Genomic DNA, 19,640 nt, shown 5'->3' with positions numbered 1-19,640 from the left:
GGCTCCCTGCGTGGAGAGCGGCGGAAGGCGGGAACCGGGTGGGGGGCGCCCGCGCGCCACGACGCCCCGCGCGGGATTTGCCGCCTTCAGCTGCAGCAGCTGCAGCCGCGGCGGCGGGAAGAGGGGCGGAGGGCGGTGAGGAGGGCTGGAGCCCGGGGCCAGGAAGGAGGGAGGGGGGCCGAGAGGCTGTGCCAGGCGAGCCGGAGGGGTGCTCGGCGCTCCCCCGCCCTCCTTCCGGGAGCGAGGATGCAGACTCTGAAACTGGCGCTGCTGGGCTGAGGCGGAGGCAGGGGAGTTGCGGCGCACGCGGCTCGGTGAGTGTGTCTCCTGAGCGCGGCGAGGCGGAGGGAGGCGGAGGACGAGGAGGAGGAGGAGGAGGAGGAGGAGGAGGAGGAGGAGGGGGAGAATGCCCGGAGCCGCCGCCGCTGCCGCCGCCGCCGCGATGCTCCCGGCTCAGGAGGCTGCCAAGCTGTACCACACCAACTATGTGCGGAACTCGCGGGCCATCGGCGTGCTGTGGGCCATCTTCACCATCTGCTTTGCCATCGTCAACGTGGTGTGCTTCATCCAGCCCTACTGGATCGGCGACGGCGTGGACACCCCGCAAGCCGGCTATTTCGGGCTCTTCCACTACTGCATCGGCAACGGCTTCTCCCGGGAGCTGACCTGCAGGGGCAGCTTCACGGACTTCTCCACGCTGCCCTCGGGCGCCTTCAAAGCCGCCTCCTTCTTCATCGGCCTCTCCATGATGCTCATCATCGCCTGCATCATTTGCTTTACCCTCTTCTTCTTCTGCAACACGGCTACGGTGTACAAGATCTGTGCCTGGATGCAGCTCACCTCCGGTGAGTGCGCGCTCGCCTCCGCCGAGGCGAGGGGGACCCGGAGCGCCGGAGCCCGGGAGGGGCGGGAGTGGGAGGGACGGGGGCCGTGCGCGCCGCTAGGGGCCGAGCAACTTAATCCTCTCAGGCGGGAGCCCTGGGAGGCCGGAACCCCCGGGGTTCCCCAGCCTCGGCACCAGTGCCTCGTCCCGGGGCTTTCGAGAACCTCCCAAGTGCGGGGGACACCACCCAGAGGGGCGCGCCGGAGGCAGGGCGGTTGCTGGGCCGAATCCTCTACCAGCTAGAGATGCGGAGAAGAAGCGGGCGGCTTAGGGCGCAAGCTGAGGGACTAAGCATTAGGGGCTGACGGCGAGGCGAAAAGAGGATTTGGAGTGGTTGTAGTGGAAGGAGGGTCAGCCCGCTCTCTTCCTCTGTCAGACTGTTTGCGTCTTTGCTTCATGAGGGTGGTTGGGGGTGGGGGCTGGAGTGAAGTTGTTTCTGTCCCGGGAAGTTATAAACATTTTATCATCCATCTGGAGGTGAATAAGTCCGAATTCTGTTTTGGGTTTTACCCTCTTAAGAAAAAGTGTAGCTTAGAATGTTCCTTAGCAATTCCCGTGTCCTGTCTTCAGTTTGCCTAAGGTCCTTCCATTCCATCTTTAAACAGAGAGAAATCTTGAGGAAATCGAGTTTTCTCGAGATCTCAGTTTTGGGGAAGTGGCTTTAGGAAGATGGGCAGAGAGGAAAGCTTGCTTCATTGGTATCTCTGATCACTCTTGGTGTATGATAGATTGTTGCTAGCTGGAGAATATGAGAGTACTTTTTCTGAGCCTTAAAGTTACTTTTAAGCCAGAAAGGATGGGGGTGCATTTCCTGGTAGCTTTGGAGAGTCCTGAAACAAAACTGACTCCTTTCCCTACCTCCCGTGATGCTGATTCTCTTTCTGCTAGCCACCTTGGATACCCTGCCTTCTGAAGGCAGACTCCATCCTCTGACACTTGACACCCTCCTGTTTCAACGTTGCCGGGGGTTCCTTTTGGTTTTGTGGATGGTCTGGTTGTGGAGGGATATAGGATGTCTCAGGCAGCCACATTCTCATTTGTATTTTGGTTTATTTTATTTTCTCTTTCTTTAAAGGTGTTAACTTCAAAATTTTGTAGTTTTTCCTATGCCTGGGAAGGTTTTCTGGGGAGTAGGGTTTTGATTCCTGAGTTTACCAGAATGTTATAGGATGATTAAGTCCTGGAGGGTGCCCGACCAGCGCATTAAGGTAAAGGATCTTATACTGCTAGTTTACTATAGGAGAAGTTTGCGGAAGAATAAACTTGTTTGGAAGTATTTGCTTTGTATTAATTGTGCCTCAGCTGATTTTGATTTGCCGTATACTGTGAACATGTTCAAGTGAAAGGTAAGAAATGTACACCAGTAGAGACCCTCCCCCGCCCATATACTATTCTTCTGAAATACAAGTTTTCTGCTTTTTCTTTTGTCCTTCCACCCCCAGCTTCTTGAAGCACCCTCCCCCATGTTGTCTTTTATGGCCATTTCAAGAGCAGACTAACTTTGAGATATGGAATAAATGCATATATTATTGTTGTTCTTGACACTTAGCTCTGGTTTGACTTTGAAGACCGCAGGACATTGAGGATGCAGATGCTTTAGAAAAAGAATTGACCCTGCACAGCTAATTTTAATTTTTCCAAGTTAAATGACCTATTTAGACTGGTGATTCAAATTAAATTGTTTTTCAGAGGTCTGAAAGTAATTTGTAGGTGATTTCTCAACATGTTCCAGCTTTTTTGTTTTTATGAGATTTTGTGCTCTAAACCAAAGTTGTTATTTTAAAAAGGAAAGAGAGAAAGAAAACTATCTTTGGGAAAGAATTACCATTTTGAAGTGAATGCAAACTGCAACTATTACGATGTTTTTTTCTTTCCTCTTCCTGGAATAGAGCACACAACAATCATTTATTCTGCAGTAGTGAAATATGATGTCATGTTTTCAGAAATCTGATGTCAACATACTATCCTGTTTCCCATATGTCAATGTAAAATATGATGGTAGCCTTTGTATTGATGAAGATATAAGGATATTTACTTCATTTTCAGAGAAGTTCAGATCCTTAAATTCCTGGCATACTTTTAAAAACCTTTATTTGCATTTATTTGGTATTTTATTTCTAGGTAAACCACAGGACATTAATTTTATTTGTTAATGAAGTATATTAAAGAAGAATTGATTATGAATTGAAGTCAATTATATTAAGAGTTAGTTGTATTCACAGATTTTTTTAAAGAATGGGATAAAGAAGGTGTTTCTGAAGAAAGTCTCATTTAATGTGCTTTTCAGGTTTTTAAAAAGTCTCATGACACCAACAATAAATTTAACCTGATGTATTATGTTACTGTCAAAGTTTAGTTTCTAACCTTTAGACTATTCCTCTTTAATGTTAAGAAGCCTTCTCATAATTTAACTGTACCTAGGCCTCTCAAGTGTAATTTGCTAACTGTTAAAGATGATACTTAATGCGCAGTTTGCTTATTAGAGTCTGTTTAACCTTCATTGGAAATCAAATGATTAAGTTGTGTATTTAGTTATCTAAGCATTTTAATGTAGTAACCTCATAAATCAGAGCCAGGTAGAATATAAAATCCCATATGAAATGATACACTAAGATGATGAAGCAGGAGACTTTCTTGTGGCAATACATCAAGAATTATTCTTTTATGATTCTGAACAATGAACTAGAAAAAGTACTTAGTTTATTGGACCTGAAAATAATGTTGCTTTCTGCCTAGATGTGCGAAGCACACATAATTAATGGTGCTGTTATGAACACCTGCCCTCTCCTTCTCATTCTCCCCTCTGAATCATTATTAACCTCAGTGGAGTGAAACCACAGAATTAGGAGCTAATATGTCACACTTCTTCCAGATGTAATCCTATGCTTAGGGACAGTGCCTAACAAAGACTGAAGACATAAAAATAATGTGTAAAAATGTATAAAGTAAATAATAACAATGAGATACAACATTTCCCAAATCCACAGAGAAAATAACTTCTTGAGAAGAAAAGTGGGATGTTTCTTCTTTCTGTATGATTTCTCTACTAATGAGAAGGAGGTAGATCTGTAATTGTCAAGCAGAGCAATAAAGTCCAGATCTTTTTTTTCTTTTTCTTTTTTTAAATCATGATGGAAAGGGGATTTTGTCTCTCTGGAAGCTTGATTCTTTGCTTTCATGCATTTGTTTTCAAATCAGTATTTCAGTCTGTTTCCAAGTCTAAGATATAAGCCATATCTTAAATTGTTTTCAGAAACGTAGGTTTTACCCATTACAGGCCAATGAAATCTTTTCTTTTTTTGAATAAGCTAAAGCATTAAGGCAGAATTTAAGGTTTTTAGACATCCACCACAGACATTTTTGGTGGAAGACAGCAGATGAGATACTTGGTTTCATCTGTGAAGAAGGGGCACCTGATCCAGGTTAGATTTCTGTATTTGGGAGGGATAAGGTAGGAGGAGGGTGTTGTATTCACCAGATCCCTATCTCTAGTCATTCTGAGTGTACCACAGGAAGGGCCACCAAGATGGCGAGGCTCTATGGCAAGGGTTAAGGGCTGAATTACTTGATTACCTTACCTGGCCTACCAGCCTTAGTCTTTCCCAGCTCTTTTTAATCAGCTTGCTTTCTTAAATTTTATACCTTGTCATTTAGGTGAGATGAGAATCACTAGAGGTAATTGTTGCATTTCTTAACATGCAGGAAGAGCCTTGACAATGTTATACCATCCCATCTCAGGGCACCTTGCTCTTTTCTTATATATCTTATCAGCATTTGAGATTACAAGTGTATTTGTGTACTTATTTGTTTAATGTCTGTCTTTTTCAGTACATTGAAAGTTCTGTAAATCCAGGTCCGTTTTTCATACAGCATAGAGGTCAAGATCATGGACACTGAAGTAAAAAAATGTGGGTTTGAACCCTGGCTCTGGCATTCATAGACTGTATGACTTGGGGAATTAATCTCTCTGTACTTCAGTTGCTCATCTGCCAAGGGAGTATATAATTGTACTTACCTCAGGAGATGAGTGCAAGGATTAAATAAGCCAGGGCACATAGTAGGCAAGTAGTATAGGCATGTTAGGTAGGGTTACTGTTCTTATGTTATTATTACTGCTGTATCTTGGCACACAGTAATATGTATATGTCTGGCACATAATAGGTATTCATTTTTGTTGAGCTAATGAATAAAAAATGAGTGATTGATGGTGTGAAGAATGAAAAGAGAAGGAAGGGATTTAAAATGTCCCACGTGCCATGCTGAGAAGTGAATACCATATACTTTGAAAACCATGATGCTCATCTTTCTCATTGGTTTGTGGCATCAGCAGTAATTGCACTAAAGGAATTCTTCCAAAATTCTTTGATGGCAGTGGTTGTGACTTGACAGCCTAATTCATGATAAGCTTATTCCCAAATGGAAGGTTTTTCTGATGCATAGGTAATGATCTTTATTACAACGATGGGATATAATTAATTATATCTTAGGATTCAGCGAATTTTCCTTTACCTTTTAGTTTCTCATGAAAAAAAAACACACCACATTATTCAAAATGGAGATTTTATGTAAGAATCAAAGGTCAGGCTCTCTTTCATAAGAGTGAGGACTCCTGTTCCAGGTTGGATTTCCTTACACGCCTATTGCAGCAGTACGGACAGGAGAAGAGGATACGTCTTCCAGGCTTTCCTTTCTTCTTTCTGGGCATCAGCGAAGATGTGCTCTTCATGGACGTGCAGGCCTGCTCAGATGGGTGGCCCAGCATGTACAGAGCTCTGGCGGGGGAGCTCTGAAGAGAGGACAAGGTCAGGATTTACTCAAGTTCAGGACCATCACCAGTTCTCACCATTTGACTGGTGCTGAGCATGTGAGAAAGTGAGGTCTTGCCTGTTGGAGCTGCTAATCCATCCTGAGTTCAGAGTTATGCAATGGCCCTGGAAAGGGGTTTTTCCTCTGCCAGAGCATTTCAAATACTTCCCAGATGTAGAGAAGAATGTGTACTCCCAGGGAAGGCAGTTTCATTTTCTAACAACACATTTCACTTATAAGAATTTTTGATTTACCAAGCCAAACTTACAAGAAAATGATTTGAAGTAAGAATTTCAAACTGTTTTGCTTTTCTTTTTTTGCTTTTACATAGTATGACAAGGACTACGACAATGAAGAGATGTTTGAAACTATATTAATGTGAATATCAAATGATTTTTATAACAGTGAGATTTTAAGTGATCATTTGTGAAAAATAACAGATCCCATATAACCCATATGGTATATTATTAGGTAGTTTCTTTTTCTTGGTGTGAGGCTCCACATTTAACAGTTTTTTTCCATTGTAAAAATGTTAACAAGGTGCTTATACGCTTTTATAAATAATAAATATATATGTATATATATATATATATACACACACACATAACTAGAATATGGTATCAGATGCTTAACATGAAAATGATTATTTAGTGATTGGTGCTTCTGTTTGGAGTGATGATATCATGCAGGAAGGAGAATCCAGGTAGCCAGGCCAGTATATTACATTTTATGTACATACCTTAGAAATCTTTCAAAGTGAGCAAAATTTTAAATGAAAACAAAACAAAAAAACAAAACCCAAATCCAGCAGAACATATAGCTATAGTTGCAGCCTGTGGCTCAGTGCCCTTCTGTGTGGTATGAGGAGGTAAACTTTGGGGAGAGGGGTAGAGAGAACTTCAGATCACACTGGCATGAAGCGAACGCTCTAGGAGAATTCTAATTGGGAGCTTCATAGCATGATAACTGGAAGAGTTTTAAAGTGTAATTTCCATAATATATTTGAACTTTGGGGATCAGCACCAACTTTAATTAATGTGATTTTTCCTTATAGTGAGTCAACTGGAGTTTTTATTTGATATGAGAAAAGACCAAGGAGCTGACCTTTATTCTTAATAATAACAAGAAGATATTAATGATGACAGAAAGCTTAGAGGCTGGTTCACATAGCAAATAGTAGATAAGTTATTTGATGATTTAAACATAAAGTAGTTATGAAGAGTCATTAGGGCATTTTGAGGAAAGAAATAAACAAAACCAACCTCCCCCAGCATCCTAAATGTTTATATAATTAACATCATGCAGCTCTCAAATTATGATTACGATCCTATGACGCTTGTATTGCACAGGGTCACAGCACCGTCCATAGTTAGATTGTCCTAACTGTAATCTTGGGCACATTTCTCATTGCTTTTATTAAAATAAAATGGAAGAACAAGTAGCTTGCAAGAGGAAGATAAATAATTTTTTGATCAATAGAGACATGAACCATACCTAATTACTATTGAGTAGCATGAAAGAAGAAAGCAAACCTTTTTGAAATAGAGTCGCCCACATGGAATTGTCAGAATGGGTCTCTCGTGCCTGGATTCTATCTTTCCTAATGAAACCAGGTCTGCAGCTGTGTAGGGACTGTCTATGTGTCCTCTATAGGAGGAAAGATCCTAAATGATAGGCCGTGTGCAGTTAGTATAATTGCATGAAATTTTGAGATTATGACTTATCAATGAAAGGGCTAGTGGAAGAGTAGTGAAGGGTTGTGCAATGAACGATAATCAGTTGTAGATCAGAAAAGAGGCCTTAGCTCAAAGGCAGACATGCAGAACTTAACTAATCAGAAAAGTTTCACATTAGAAAATGATGGCAGACAGGAGTTTGAAAGGAACTCAGCTTTGGCTTTAGTACAGAATGTATCATAGGCCCATTTACTTTGTCTGGAAACTCCTGGGGCAGGGTGCTCTGCATGGCCTTTTTTTGGTTTCAGTGAAGATCAAGAGTGAGGCTGTAAAAATCAGAGTGGGAAATGTGTATCATCATTGACAGGAGGCTCAGTATTTGAAATACAGGCAAATAGATCCAGATGTGAAGGATGACAGGAACATAGAAGAGTGACAGCAAAAATAAATGAAGTATGAATAGACAAGACATGAAAAAATTAAAGGTTGAAAAGCCTGTGAAACTTGATAACATCAAAAGCCTGTTGAATTTGATATCATCAATGGCTTAAAAATGTATTGACACAGGACAAGCAGAGAGCTGGAATATGCATTACAGTGCAAAGTTGTATGCAAATACCAGTTATCAAGAAAGAAAAATTATGGCTCCATCCCCTTCCCCCATAGGAAGTTGCAATAGATTCTGAGATCAAGCTGTACAAAGAAAGAGATGATAGAACTTCTTGTATGGCAGATGCAAACATGGAGGATTGAAATAAGTCCACCTAAGAAAGAAAAGGTCATTGCAAAATTTGTTAAATAGCATTCCTCTGGTTTCTCTTTGAAAATCTAGTTACAGATTGTGAAGCTAAATTGATTTCTGTAATGTCTTTAGTGGGAAAAGGGAACTTATAGTGAGCATTTAGGGTAAATATATTTGCAGAACATTTTAAGAACATATATAGTTATAAGCTAAATTAATTGAATTTATCTAAATTTCAGATGATTAATAACCAGCAATATTGTGATCTGTGTAATGCTACATATTATTTAACTGAATGTCCATGTTTTAACCAGCTGACTGGACAAGATGTAAATACTGACTAGTTGGCATTTTAAAAAAAACCTTCGTAGAGAAAAATTGCTGTACTGTAGCGTTTTACAAACCATGGTTGGTGGCCCTTTGATGGGTCATGATAATTATTTAGTAGATAATGATCAGTGTTAAAGCTTGGATTAAAAAAGAATAGAATATGTGAATGCAATGCACGTAGTAAGGGTTTTGTGAAACCTTTATTTCCTAAAATAAACCTTTATTTCCTAAATACACATTTACATATATGTATGTGGACTAGATTGCAATATATTGCTTACTATGGGCTGTAGTCAAAATGTGTGAAAGATACTGTTCCAGAGAAAAGATGATGTAGTATAAATTTAGAAAAATAATCATCTCTTGTTTGGAAAATTGTGAAAGTTTTGCACCAATTCATAGGTAATTTTGCATTACAGGGTATATTAGGTGAAGTATACTTAATCTAAACAATTGGAGGCATTTTTCTTCCATTAATAACTTAATGCTAATGTACCCCAATTAGATTGTGGGTTGATTGAAAATAAGAATTATTTTTTCTAGATGTGATTTGATTGGCCGTTCATGCTATAAAAATGACATGGGTCATAAAGCAATGATCTAAGCAAACATTTAAACAAGTATGATTAACCCAGTGCCAAGTGAATATAGACTTATAGGCTTTTAGAAGTTGGAGGGATATTGAAAATTATTTAGCAGTCTCCTCATTTTCTTGATAAAGAAATAATAATGGTAAATACTATTAAGCAACTACGATTTGCAAAAACCTTAGTATATTTAGTTTGTATATTTAACCTTCACAACAAACCTACAAGGTTAGAATTATCATATCCATTTTGCATATGAAGAAATTGAGGCTTAAAAAATTGTTCAAGGTCATAGAGCCAGTAAATGGTTTGAGCCAAAATCAGACTCTCCCCCTGTCTGAGAGAAAATTTTGCCTCTGAGGCTGAGAGAAATTGTCTTGCCAAAATTACACCTTGATAGAGTTGAAACTAACACATCTGATTCCCAGTGCAATGACTTTTCTATCAATTTCTTTTGCCTTCTAACTTAAATGTGCATTTGCTTAGTTTAAGTCTTCAGTATGCATTTGCAACATTTTGTGTCAACATGAAGGGAAGGATCTGGTATTTACAGGGAAAATATCTATATGTTTATCAGGATTCCCTCTTCAAGCATGGTTGGGTGTGATGAGGTACTCCTCATCCTATCTTTTTCATTTTTGTAATCTAGAGCCTGGGTGGTTCTTTACCCACAATGTCCCCTTGGTTATAGCTCTGATCTCCTTGCTATTATCCTTAGAGTGTGAATTCCTGTAGGAATGTTGGCATTACTGCCTCTGTGCCATCCATTTCTGCCGTGCATCAAGTGTAGAAACATTCTTAATAGATTTGCTTATTGATGGTGATGGTGAAGGTGGCGATGGCAGTCAGGATCACCAGGTCACAGACACGGTTCCAGAAAGGGTAAAAATAGACTTGGGCGGCTTTTGGAGGCATTAGGGAACTGGGTGTAGACTTACATCTTGACTTGGCTGCTTATTGGCTGGATGACTTTGGGCAAGTCATCTAACTATTTTCATGATGTTATTTTTCTAAAGTTTACATAATTGTATTTTGGATACATAAAAAGAGATTGTAGGTTATGGACATTAAAAGCATATCATCTGTTAACCAAGTGTTGCCGTGCCTTTACCAATAAAGCAAATATTAGGAAAACCATCAAAGACAGGGTGAAATTAAAGGAGCAGTTATAGACAGATATCTAGAGTTAGATTTCCTCAATATGAGACTGAATAAAAACACCTGTGTTTGTAGGATTATTGAATTAATGCATGTAAAACTTTAAATTGAACCTAACACACAATAAGCACTCAATAAATGTTAGCTGTGATTGCTGCTGCTGCTGCTGTTATTACTGCTACTAGCGAGAGCAGGGCTGGAGGAGTGGTTAGTATTCAGAAAACTTAGTAGACAGAAAAACTGGACTCACAATACACAACTTAAAGAAGGACAGTTTCATTTCACAACGTGTATATGCCAGACCTACCTTGGGATCAAGAAAGATAATGGCTGTGAAAGCCTTTTAGAAACTGCAGTGTTATATAAATGCCGTTGTGATTCTTAGAATGAATTTTGTACATTACTAAGAAAACACCAGATTCAGTTAAGAGTTTAATTTTGTGTTGTCAGGGTCTAGCTCTTCCATTTTATTTGTCTACAGTAGTGACTCAAAAATAACAAGATTATATTTTGGAGATCATGTTGAACTGTTTAATAAGTTCAACTGAACTAACCTGAAAGAAGAAGCCATGTTTTGAAGGCAGTGTGGCCCAGGCAATCTTTTGATTATGTCAAGACCTAAGCACTTAGGCATTCTTGTTAAGGTCCCCCCTAAATGACAGAGAAATATTATCAGATATTACCCTCCTCACAGTTATAAAAAAAATTGAATATTCTCTATCTCTAATAACATCATGTAACAGGAACAAATCAGAAGTAGCATTTTATTTTGCGCTATTTTACATGTAACTGTAATATATTGAAAATTAGGTTTCTCAATATGACACCTGTGAATCTTTATTTTTCTTCCTAAGCAAAGAAAGTAGTGATTTAAGATTCTCAGATTTATGCTCAAATGAAGATTGTGTTGCTCTGTTTTTCATTAACATGGTAATTCCTTGTATTTCTTTGGCTTTTCTAAAGAAGATTTTAAAAAAGCTCAACATTGTTTATTAATAGTTTCAGGTTTAAAGTTATCAGCTTATTGTAAAATGAGAGTATCCATTTGTTATGACTACATCTATGACTGTGACCCAAACCACTGGATTGAATAATGAACAAATGAACATTCTCTGTTCTATGTAGTATCAAGATCCCTTTTGTGGTGAATATTTGGAGTTGAGCTTGACAAGAAAACTTATTAAATAAGCATTCTTGATCAGACCATTTGCTTCTAGAGATGCTGGTGAAGAGATGCTGGTGAGCATTGCTGGGCAGCCTCCCAACTGCATCCTGCAGGGCATGGTGAGCAGCTCTGCTCTTGCAGACCTCTCAGTCAGCTGGAAAGAGCTCTCCAACAAGATGAGCTGGGTTGGGGAAAGGGGCCAGGATCTTTCCAGCCCCAGTTCACTTTACTGAAGACCCCTCCATGCACTGCAGGATGGGCTCTAGAGGGAGCTCCAGCCCTGTCATCTGGGGCTTCTCAGACCTTTCCATTTTATAGGGTCAGGTCCAGAGTCATTTTCCCCCTGACACTTATCTATAAGATAGCATTTTAGAGGATGGAGGGTGGAGGATAAAATATGAAGGTTGGAAAAGAATAAGAAAAGACATTCATCCAGAATCCAAGCAGTAGAAGGGAACATTCATCTACCTACGAGGAAAAAGCCAACTCCTCCTGGACTTTTTTGCAGTCCCTTGCCTTGATATAAATTCTTTGAAATTACTCTCTATAACTTATCTGACTTGTTAAGAAGTTGTTTTGACTTTCCACTGGCCTACTTTTTTTTTAGAGGACTCACTGGGATGGTCTTTCTCCCATCTGAACATTTTGGCTATGGTTTCTCAGCTTGGAGATGGACACTTTGGAATAACTTGGACAACCCTGGAGAATTAGCTGGTCACTGGAGACCTGCTAATAGTAGGTTACTGTAGAATTCAAAAGAAGTTGAGCATACAGAACTGTAGGATTCTAAATAGCTGTTTGATCTCAGTGGTCATGAACTACACATTATGCTTGGTTGCAGCTTGCGTCTCTGTGCTACTGAACGAACTTGGGTCCACTCGCCCACTGGAAATAAAGCCAATCTGCTGACACCAGGTTATGGTGAAGGAAAGTGCAGTGTTAATTGCAGGGAGCCCAGCAAGGAGTTCAGGACAGCTAATGCTCAAAACACCTGAACTCTCTGATGGGTTTCAGGAAAGCATTTTTAAAGGCAAAGTGAGGGAGGGGTGTGTGTGCGATCCACTAGTGCACAATTCTCTGATTGGCTGATGGTGAGGTAACAGGGCCATGTCGCAGGTTAACTTTACCACTCCTTAGGCACCAGTAGGGCTGGGGGAGGGGGGGGGGCTACGTGCTCCTGATCAACAAGTAGTTAATGTCTTCCATTTGGTGGTGGTTTTAGCATCTGTAAAACAACTCAGGAAATGTGCATCAGATACTATTGTCTAGGTACTTCAGAGAGGAGCTACAGCAGAAGATATGGGGGAGGGGTCTGTCCTGGGAAGGTTCCATAGGGTTCTGCTTGGTTACATCTGCAGCAGCCTGAACATGTTTTGAAAATTGAAAAAAAAAAAGTACACTTGGAAATACTATTTTTTGGGAAACTTTAGGGACTTTTCAGAATTTAAAAATAAAGTTTATAGTAACTTAGAACATAGACCCCAGTCATAAGCAAGTAATAGTTCACATGATCAGAATGAAAAACTGGGCACCTAATTTCGTTCCCAGCGCCTACCTACATATTCTAGTCCCCATTTCCTTAAACACAGAAATAACAAGAAAGAGAAGGCATGAGTGCCTGCTATAGTCACACATACCTTTCTCCACTGGAAGCCACTCAGAGAACACACAAAACCTGAATTCCACTGTCTGGTTTCTATTTGGTCTCTTTGGGAACCAGAAGTACAGAAAGTTCTTTAGAGGAAAACTTTCAAAAAGCACACTTCCCTGCTCAATATCAAGCCTTTTTTTTTCCATCTCATACTCAGAAAGCATTCTTTTTAATCGTCCTCAGAATTCCCCATCATTGGCTCCAATGCTCCGCTCTGGCCCCAGTGCCCACTAAATTGTCTGTGCCTGGACAGACCAAGCAGAAAATCTGGAACTGTCTGGATACTGCGGTTCAATACAACACTCTAGCATTGCTGTGGGGCCTCTTAGAGTTTGGGGGCTGAATTTAATGTGCATAGAACAAAGGGGAAGAATTCTGCAATCAATGTGAGTTCATTTGATGAAGGCTGTTCCTTTCCTTTGTGTACTGTTAAAGAATTGATTTTTTTACAAAAAGTTTCTAAAAAACCAGCGTAATGATGTGGGAGGTGGTCCCTAAACACTAAAGTTTTAATTATGATACATTTACTCAGGAAATAGAATGAGTCTCACATAAAATTCTCTAAGTCTCATGGGGATGTGAACCGTTCATGTGAAATTTATTCTAAAATGGGTTAAACTATGACCTAAGTTTAGTGTAGAAATATGACTTATATGAAGGCAAGCTTGAACTTGTGCAATAGAAGATAAGGCAATTTAAATTTCTATTATAGTTATAATATTATTTGGACTAGCCATCATTTTGGATTTATTTAACATTTGCAGAATGAATCATTGTTTCAGTTCATCTGTAACATGTTATGAACAATATATTTTATATTGTGTGTGTGTGCTTGTGTGTGTTTGTGTATAGAGTTTAAAAACAATAATGACCATTTGTGTATCTGCTATCCACTTTTCTGATTATAACCACCTAGAGCCACTTCTCTGAGTTTTGTGTTATTACTCTACATTCCTTATAGTTGTATCACTAAAGTACATCTTCCCTGATAACATGTTGTTTAATTTTTGTCTTTCTATTTTTAAAGGAAATGTTTTTAATATTTCACTATTTAGTATGACATATACTGTGGTTTTTTTATTTTTGCAAATACTATTTAAGTTAAGGAAGCTGTCTTGTATTCCTACATTGATAAGAAGTTTTTAGATTATGAATATATGTTGAAATTTAATGAATGAATTTTCTGCATCTATTGAGGTAATCAAATGACTTTTCTGACTAGTATATATTGATGAGATGAATTACAAAACTGGATTTTCCTATGTTGAAATAATGTATTTTTTAAAACAAAGCCAACTTTCACATACATCATGAGACTTAGCAGTCTGTAGTATTTTATTTATTATTTTTAAAAGTATTTTCATGAGTAAGGTTTTTGTTTTTTTGCATTGTGTCATACTGTCATTATCTAGTTTAGGTATCAGAATTTTGTAAGATTCATAAAAGTAGTTGAGAAGACTGTTTCTTTTCTTTGAAAGGATTTGTGAACCATTGGAATTATCTGTTCCTTGAATATTTAATAGAATTACCTTGTAAACGTGTCTGAGCCTGGTATTTCTTTGAGGAAGATTTTAAACTACTGATTACATTTTTTTAATTGTTATAGAATCATTCAGGTTTTTCCTCTTCAGTCAGTTTTTAAAGATACATTTTTCTAAGAATTTTTCCATTTCATCTACCTTATCAAATTTAGTAGCATAAAGTTGTTCATACGATACTCTTAAAATCGTTTGAGTTGTTTATTGGTGTCTTCTCTGTTTTCTTTAGGTCAGTTTTGCCAAAAATCTGTCAGATTTATTAGTCTTTTTAAAAGAACCAACTTTGTTGTTCTTCTCCATTACATTACTTTGTTCTATAGCATTGTTTTGCTTTTATTTTTTATTTCATTTCTTCTGTTTTCTTTGGGCTTATTCTTTTGTTCTTTTTCTAACTTCTTAATTGGTTACCAAGCTCATCATTGATTTTTAGTTACTACAAACTCACAGAAAAAAAACCAGCTTATGTATAGTGAGACTTTTGAAGAGATCATCTTTAAAAGTTTTTATTAGGAATTGCAGGCAACCATCTCAAGTATGACATAAAATGAAAAAATATATACATTCATGAAAGAAAGTTCAAGTCATTTAAAAAATATTTACAAATATTCTAATGGCAGGTTTGTATAAGTTCAGTGTATTTAATATTGGATATATATTCAATACTTTATATTTTATTTTTCTTGTGTGAAGTAAGTATAATGAATGTTTTTGCAAAGTTAAATATAAATGCTCCCAAATAGCTCTCATTTATTCTAGCAATTGCTATTATAATAATATCATTTTCTATGTGTATCATGATATGAGAAAGATGAGAAAAAACCCTCAACCACTAAAGGTCAGTTGATGCCACCAAGGTCATTGTCAGCTTTAGTGTTCAGTAACTTCTCTGAAATTTTTCTTACCTCTGAGGATTTCTTTTATTTTGCTATTGCTAAGCCATGTGCATTAAAAAAATATTTTGAAATTTTATCCAGCATTTTTTAGGTATTCTATTTGGGATATTTTGGGGGGAGACATCTGATCTGCTGTGTTGCCCAAAATGTAAATCTTATGGATAATATTTAGTTGACATCACTTAGTTCTATAGCCACATAGAACTAAACTTCAGAGTGCCCAGTCAATTTATGCCATTGCTAAAAGGGGGATGTGATTGGAGAAGTGTGGATTGATGCATGTAAACCAGTTTTAAGTTCTGAACCCACCGCTCGAAACTCATGAAGCTCCCCTGGTGCATTAGCATCATATTTTTTCTAAGATGAACTATGTATTAGCAGCCAAGAAGTGAAGGTCTCTCCTTCCAGTGACATATACATGCAATGTAGATTTCTCTTAGTTTTTATATAAAAGTACCAAATTAAATAACAGAAATACTGTGACCGAGTTCTCAGTTTTTCTTTTATTCTTTCATTTATCCTTCCCTATTGTGTGCCTGTTATGTGTACCAGAGAAGACATGAAGACTAAAATGCTTTCTAATATTAAGGATCTCTTTGTGATTGATTTTCTTCTCAGGTTTGGAAAGAATTTTGCATTACTAAGGAAAAAAAAAACACAACCTGGAGGCAGTTCTGTCATACTAGATAGGTGCATGAACTCTGAAACCAGAATACCTGGGTTTGTGTGGTGGCTGCTTCATTTACAAGGTCATCGTATGACCTTGGACAAATTCTTTAGCTTATCTATGCATCAGTTTCCTCATCTGTAAAATGAGGATAAAAATAGTACCTTTCTCATCTGGAACTTGCACGACACTCATAAATGTTAGGTATCATTCTCACCATTATCATTGCTGTGTCATCATTGCCACTCTAGGAAGGCTGTCCCAGAAGAAACAAAAAGAAATGTAAAGAACATAGTAGATTGCTGTTCTATAAAACTCCCATATGACCTCAAAATTTTAATTCTCTTTGAAGCTTCAAAGAGGAATCATGTACATTTTGAAGCTGTCAATTCATTGCCACTCCATTTTTGGTTGGATGAGGTTAGTCCTTTCCATGCTAGGCCTTTGTGGGGATTTTATGATAGAGGAGTATGGAGAAAGTTGTGGAACTCCCCTGAAGTGGATGCCCTTTTAGCCCTCTTTTTCAGTTGGAAGATTGGGATCTGTAGAATGACATCCTTAGGGCTCGGACAGGAGATGTAGCAGTTAGCAACTTAGCTCCTTGTACCCTTCTTACTGGAAGCCTCCTGAGGACAGGGATCATGGCTGTTTTACTCACTGTTGCACTTAGTGCCTAGGATGCTTGTTGTTTTAAGTTTGCTTTACCTTCCAATGCATTAAACTGATGCCGCAATTCAAAGCTCTATCCTCGGAACTGATCTAAAGACAATTTCTCAGCTCTTTTTAGAGAAGGGGTCAACATAGTGACTTCCCCACAGAGTTAGTGCAGCTAGAGATCTAATTTTGTGTAACTTAAGCTCTCCTTAAGAAAACAGGTCCTATTTTTATTTCAAGTTTCAAAACAATGAACTATGAACCAAACTTGATTATGCTTTAATATCTTGTGTGTATGAATATGGAATGACATTTTAAATTGCTCACCTTGACCAGAGAAATTTGGAACTGAACAAGTAGATGTTTTATTAAAATCAGATATGTGGGCCCTATGGTTTGTGATTTTTGACCTTAACACAAAGAATGAAAATGTTACAGAACCAAGTGGACATTAACATATATGAGTATAAATCTTGTTTTAAACAGACTATTTTCCAAATGAATTTCTTTCAGTTCTCAGCCTTCAACATAACGACCATAACATCCAAGAGCAGAGTAGAGTAAGGTGTGATGATCTAGAGGACAAAGGAGAAAGAAGAAAGTGGTGCAGTTCAAGGAGCTAGACAGATGGGTCTGGCATGTGACAGCGGCAGCAGAATCTTGTGCGATCTCTGCCATCCCTGATCCAGTTACAGACATTTATGTATTGGTAGCAAGAGGAGAGCTGATCAGGTAAAGTTTAATCAGGGAGCAAAATAACCTTTTTTAGTCTTCCTCTCCCCAGTCCTCCTCTTCTTCTTTGCAAATTTGGCTTGACACTCAAATTCTCTGGGAAGGAAGAAAAGCATGAAGTGTATAAAGAAAATAAAACCTGTACCAGTAGGGAAAGAATATTTTATATGGAGGCTCACAAAAATACAAAATACTAAAAAATTAATTCAAACCTCCTTCAAAATATAATAACATCAGTTTGCTGCTTCCTAAGGCAATAATAAAGTGGTGTCATAAGCTATCCTTCTCACAATCCTGTTTTCTTATAAAATAATTCTTACCTTTGCACTATTGTGAGTTTTTAAAAGACATCTAAATAAACCCTCAGAAATAAAAAAAATGTGTAGACTCTTGGGTGTAAAGTAGAGGTGGAAAACTGGAGAAAAGTATTGGGAAATGAACTATTCTCAGTGATAAACCCCAGACATACAAGGGAGCCCTTTCATGATATTGCTCAGTTACGTTGTTCACAGATTTTTTAAGAAGATGATCATTGTCTTTGATTTTGAAATGACTTTGTGATGTTTGGCTGCTATGGTAACTGCTATTTTATTAAAGAGTAACATTTATAGTCAACTAAAATTGTCAACTTGGCATGTGATTCTAGATTTCCCTTACATTTACCCTGTTTTCTGACTTATCACATATTTGATATAATCTTACTTTCTGAAAATGCTTATGTCTCCCTTTGCTTATTTATATGTTAGATTAATATTGTTGTTATGCCTCAATAAGGAATTCAGTGTTATTGTAAAGCCAGCTCCTTCTGCCTGTGATAGTACCACTTACTGAGAGCTCACCATGTACTAGGTACAGTTCTAGGGTACCGCACATTGCCTGATTTAATTCTCACAAAATCCGTGGGTGCTGCTGCTGTCATGGTTATTATTATTATTATTGTTGTTGTTTTTATTATGATTACCATTTCACTAATGAGGGAATGGAGACAGAGAGATTAAGAAATCTTGTCTAGGATTATACAGCTTGAACTGTGCTGTCTAATACAGTAAACTTTAGTTACATGCAGCTACTTAAATTTAAATTTAAGTTAAAAATTCAGTTCCTCAGTCACACTAGCCACACTCAAAGGGCTCAATAGGTCCATGTGGTTCGTGTTGACTGTCCTGGACAGTGTAGAACAGAAGATGCCTCTCATGGCAGAAAGTTCTATTTGGTAGCACCATCATGAAGCCAGGCTTGAAGCCAGGTGGTTTGGTTCCAGGATCCACACTCAGAACTACACTGAACTGTCTTATTGTCTCCCTTCCGTTAATAATAAAGGGACTGGTACCAAGAGTCTATGAGTTGATGTTAACCTGAAGAATAAAGGGAAGACTCATGACTAAAGATGGAATAGGTCATTCATTCATTCATTCCACAAATATTCATAGAGCCCCTGTGGAGTTATAGATACTGTTCTAGATGCTGTTGATGATGCAGCAGTGAACCAAACAGATGGATTCTCTGACCTCACAGAGCTTACATTCTGCTGGGGGCAGACACACACACACAACTAAATATATAATATATCAAGTGTAATAAGTATTGTGGAGAAAGCAGAGCATGATAAGAATGATGATGGGAAGTGCTGATGAAAAATCTTTCTGATAAGACCCCATTTAAGAAGAGACCTGGGAGAAAGAAGACACAGAGAGGTGGGAGAGTAGCAAGCCAGGCAGTGGGAGCAGCAGTGCAAAGGCCCTGAGGCAGAGATCAGTGAGTTCAGTTAACCTTTTCAGTGCCACATAAGATGACAGGCATCCACAGAAATTCTATCTCTTCCCCGTTGTCATACCTCCTCTCTTCAGCCTTTCTCACCCTTGGTGTGATGTCACTTTTCTTTCCCAGTTTCTGTACATTTTCCTTTGAGCCAGATATTATTGATTTTGTAGCTTGCAGGCTTTGCAACACAAAGCAAATCTTGACACCTCTCTATGATTAACCTTGTCTCAATGGGATTGCAGGACCCTATTTGTTGGAAAAAATGTTTCTGCTTTTCTTGGCCCCCTTCCCCCAATAAATAGAGACAAGCCTCCCAGATCAGAAGTTACTATATGTAAAGCCAGGTTGATAAAATTTCTTTTTAGAAGAAAATTAATGGGGCGGGGGGGCAGATAAA

The 19,640-nt window shown here is 38.5% G+C and overlaps 1 protein-coding gene across 3 annotated transcripts in view; it reads left to right on the top strand.

The window, feature by feature from the left end:
- The first annotated feature begins 406 nt into the window (after nt 1-406).
- The window catches only part of LHFPL3 (LHFPL tetraspan subfamily member 3), a 535,920-nt gene continuing 516,686 nt past the window's right edge, over nt 407-19,640 (top strand). For all 3 annotated transcript variants that reach the window (XM_057731813.1, XM_057731814.1, XM_057731815.1), the window contains exon 1: nt 407-845. In XM_057731813.1, coding sequence (XP_057587796.1) covers nt 407-845 — 439 coding nt within the window. The remainder of the gene's footprint in view (nt 846-19,640) is intronic.

The sequence above is a fragment of the Hippopotamus amphibius genome, chromosome 4, assembly GCF_030028045.1.
Source record: "Hippopotamus amphibius kiboko isolate mHipAmp2 chromosome 4, mHipAmp2.hap2, whole genome shotgun sequence".
In the NCBI taxonomy this organism is placed as follows: domain Eukaryota; kingdom Metazoa; phylum Chordata; class Mammalia; order Artiodactyla; family Hippopotamidae; genus Hippopotamus; species Hippopotamus amphibius.
The sequence above is the reverse complement of the archived record's forward strand: the minus strand, read 5'-3'. Positions and strand labels throughout refer to the sequence as shown.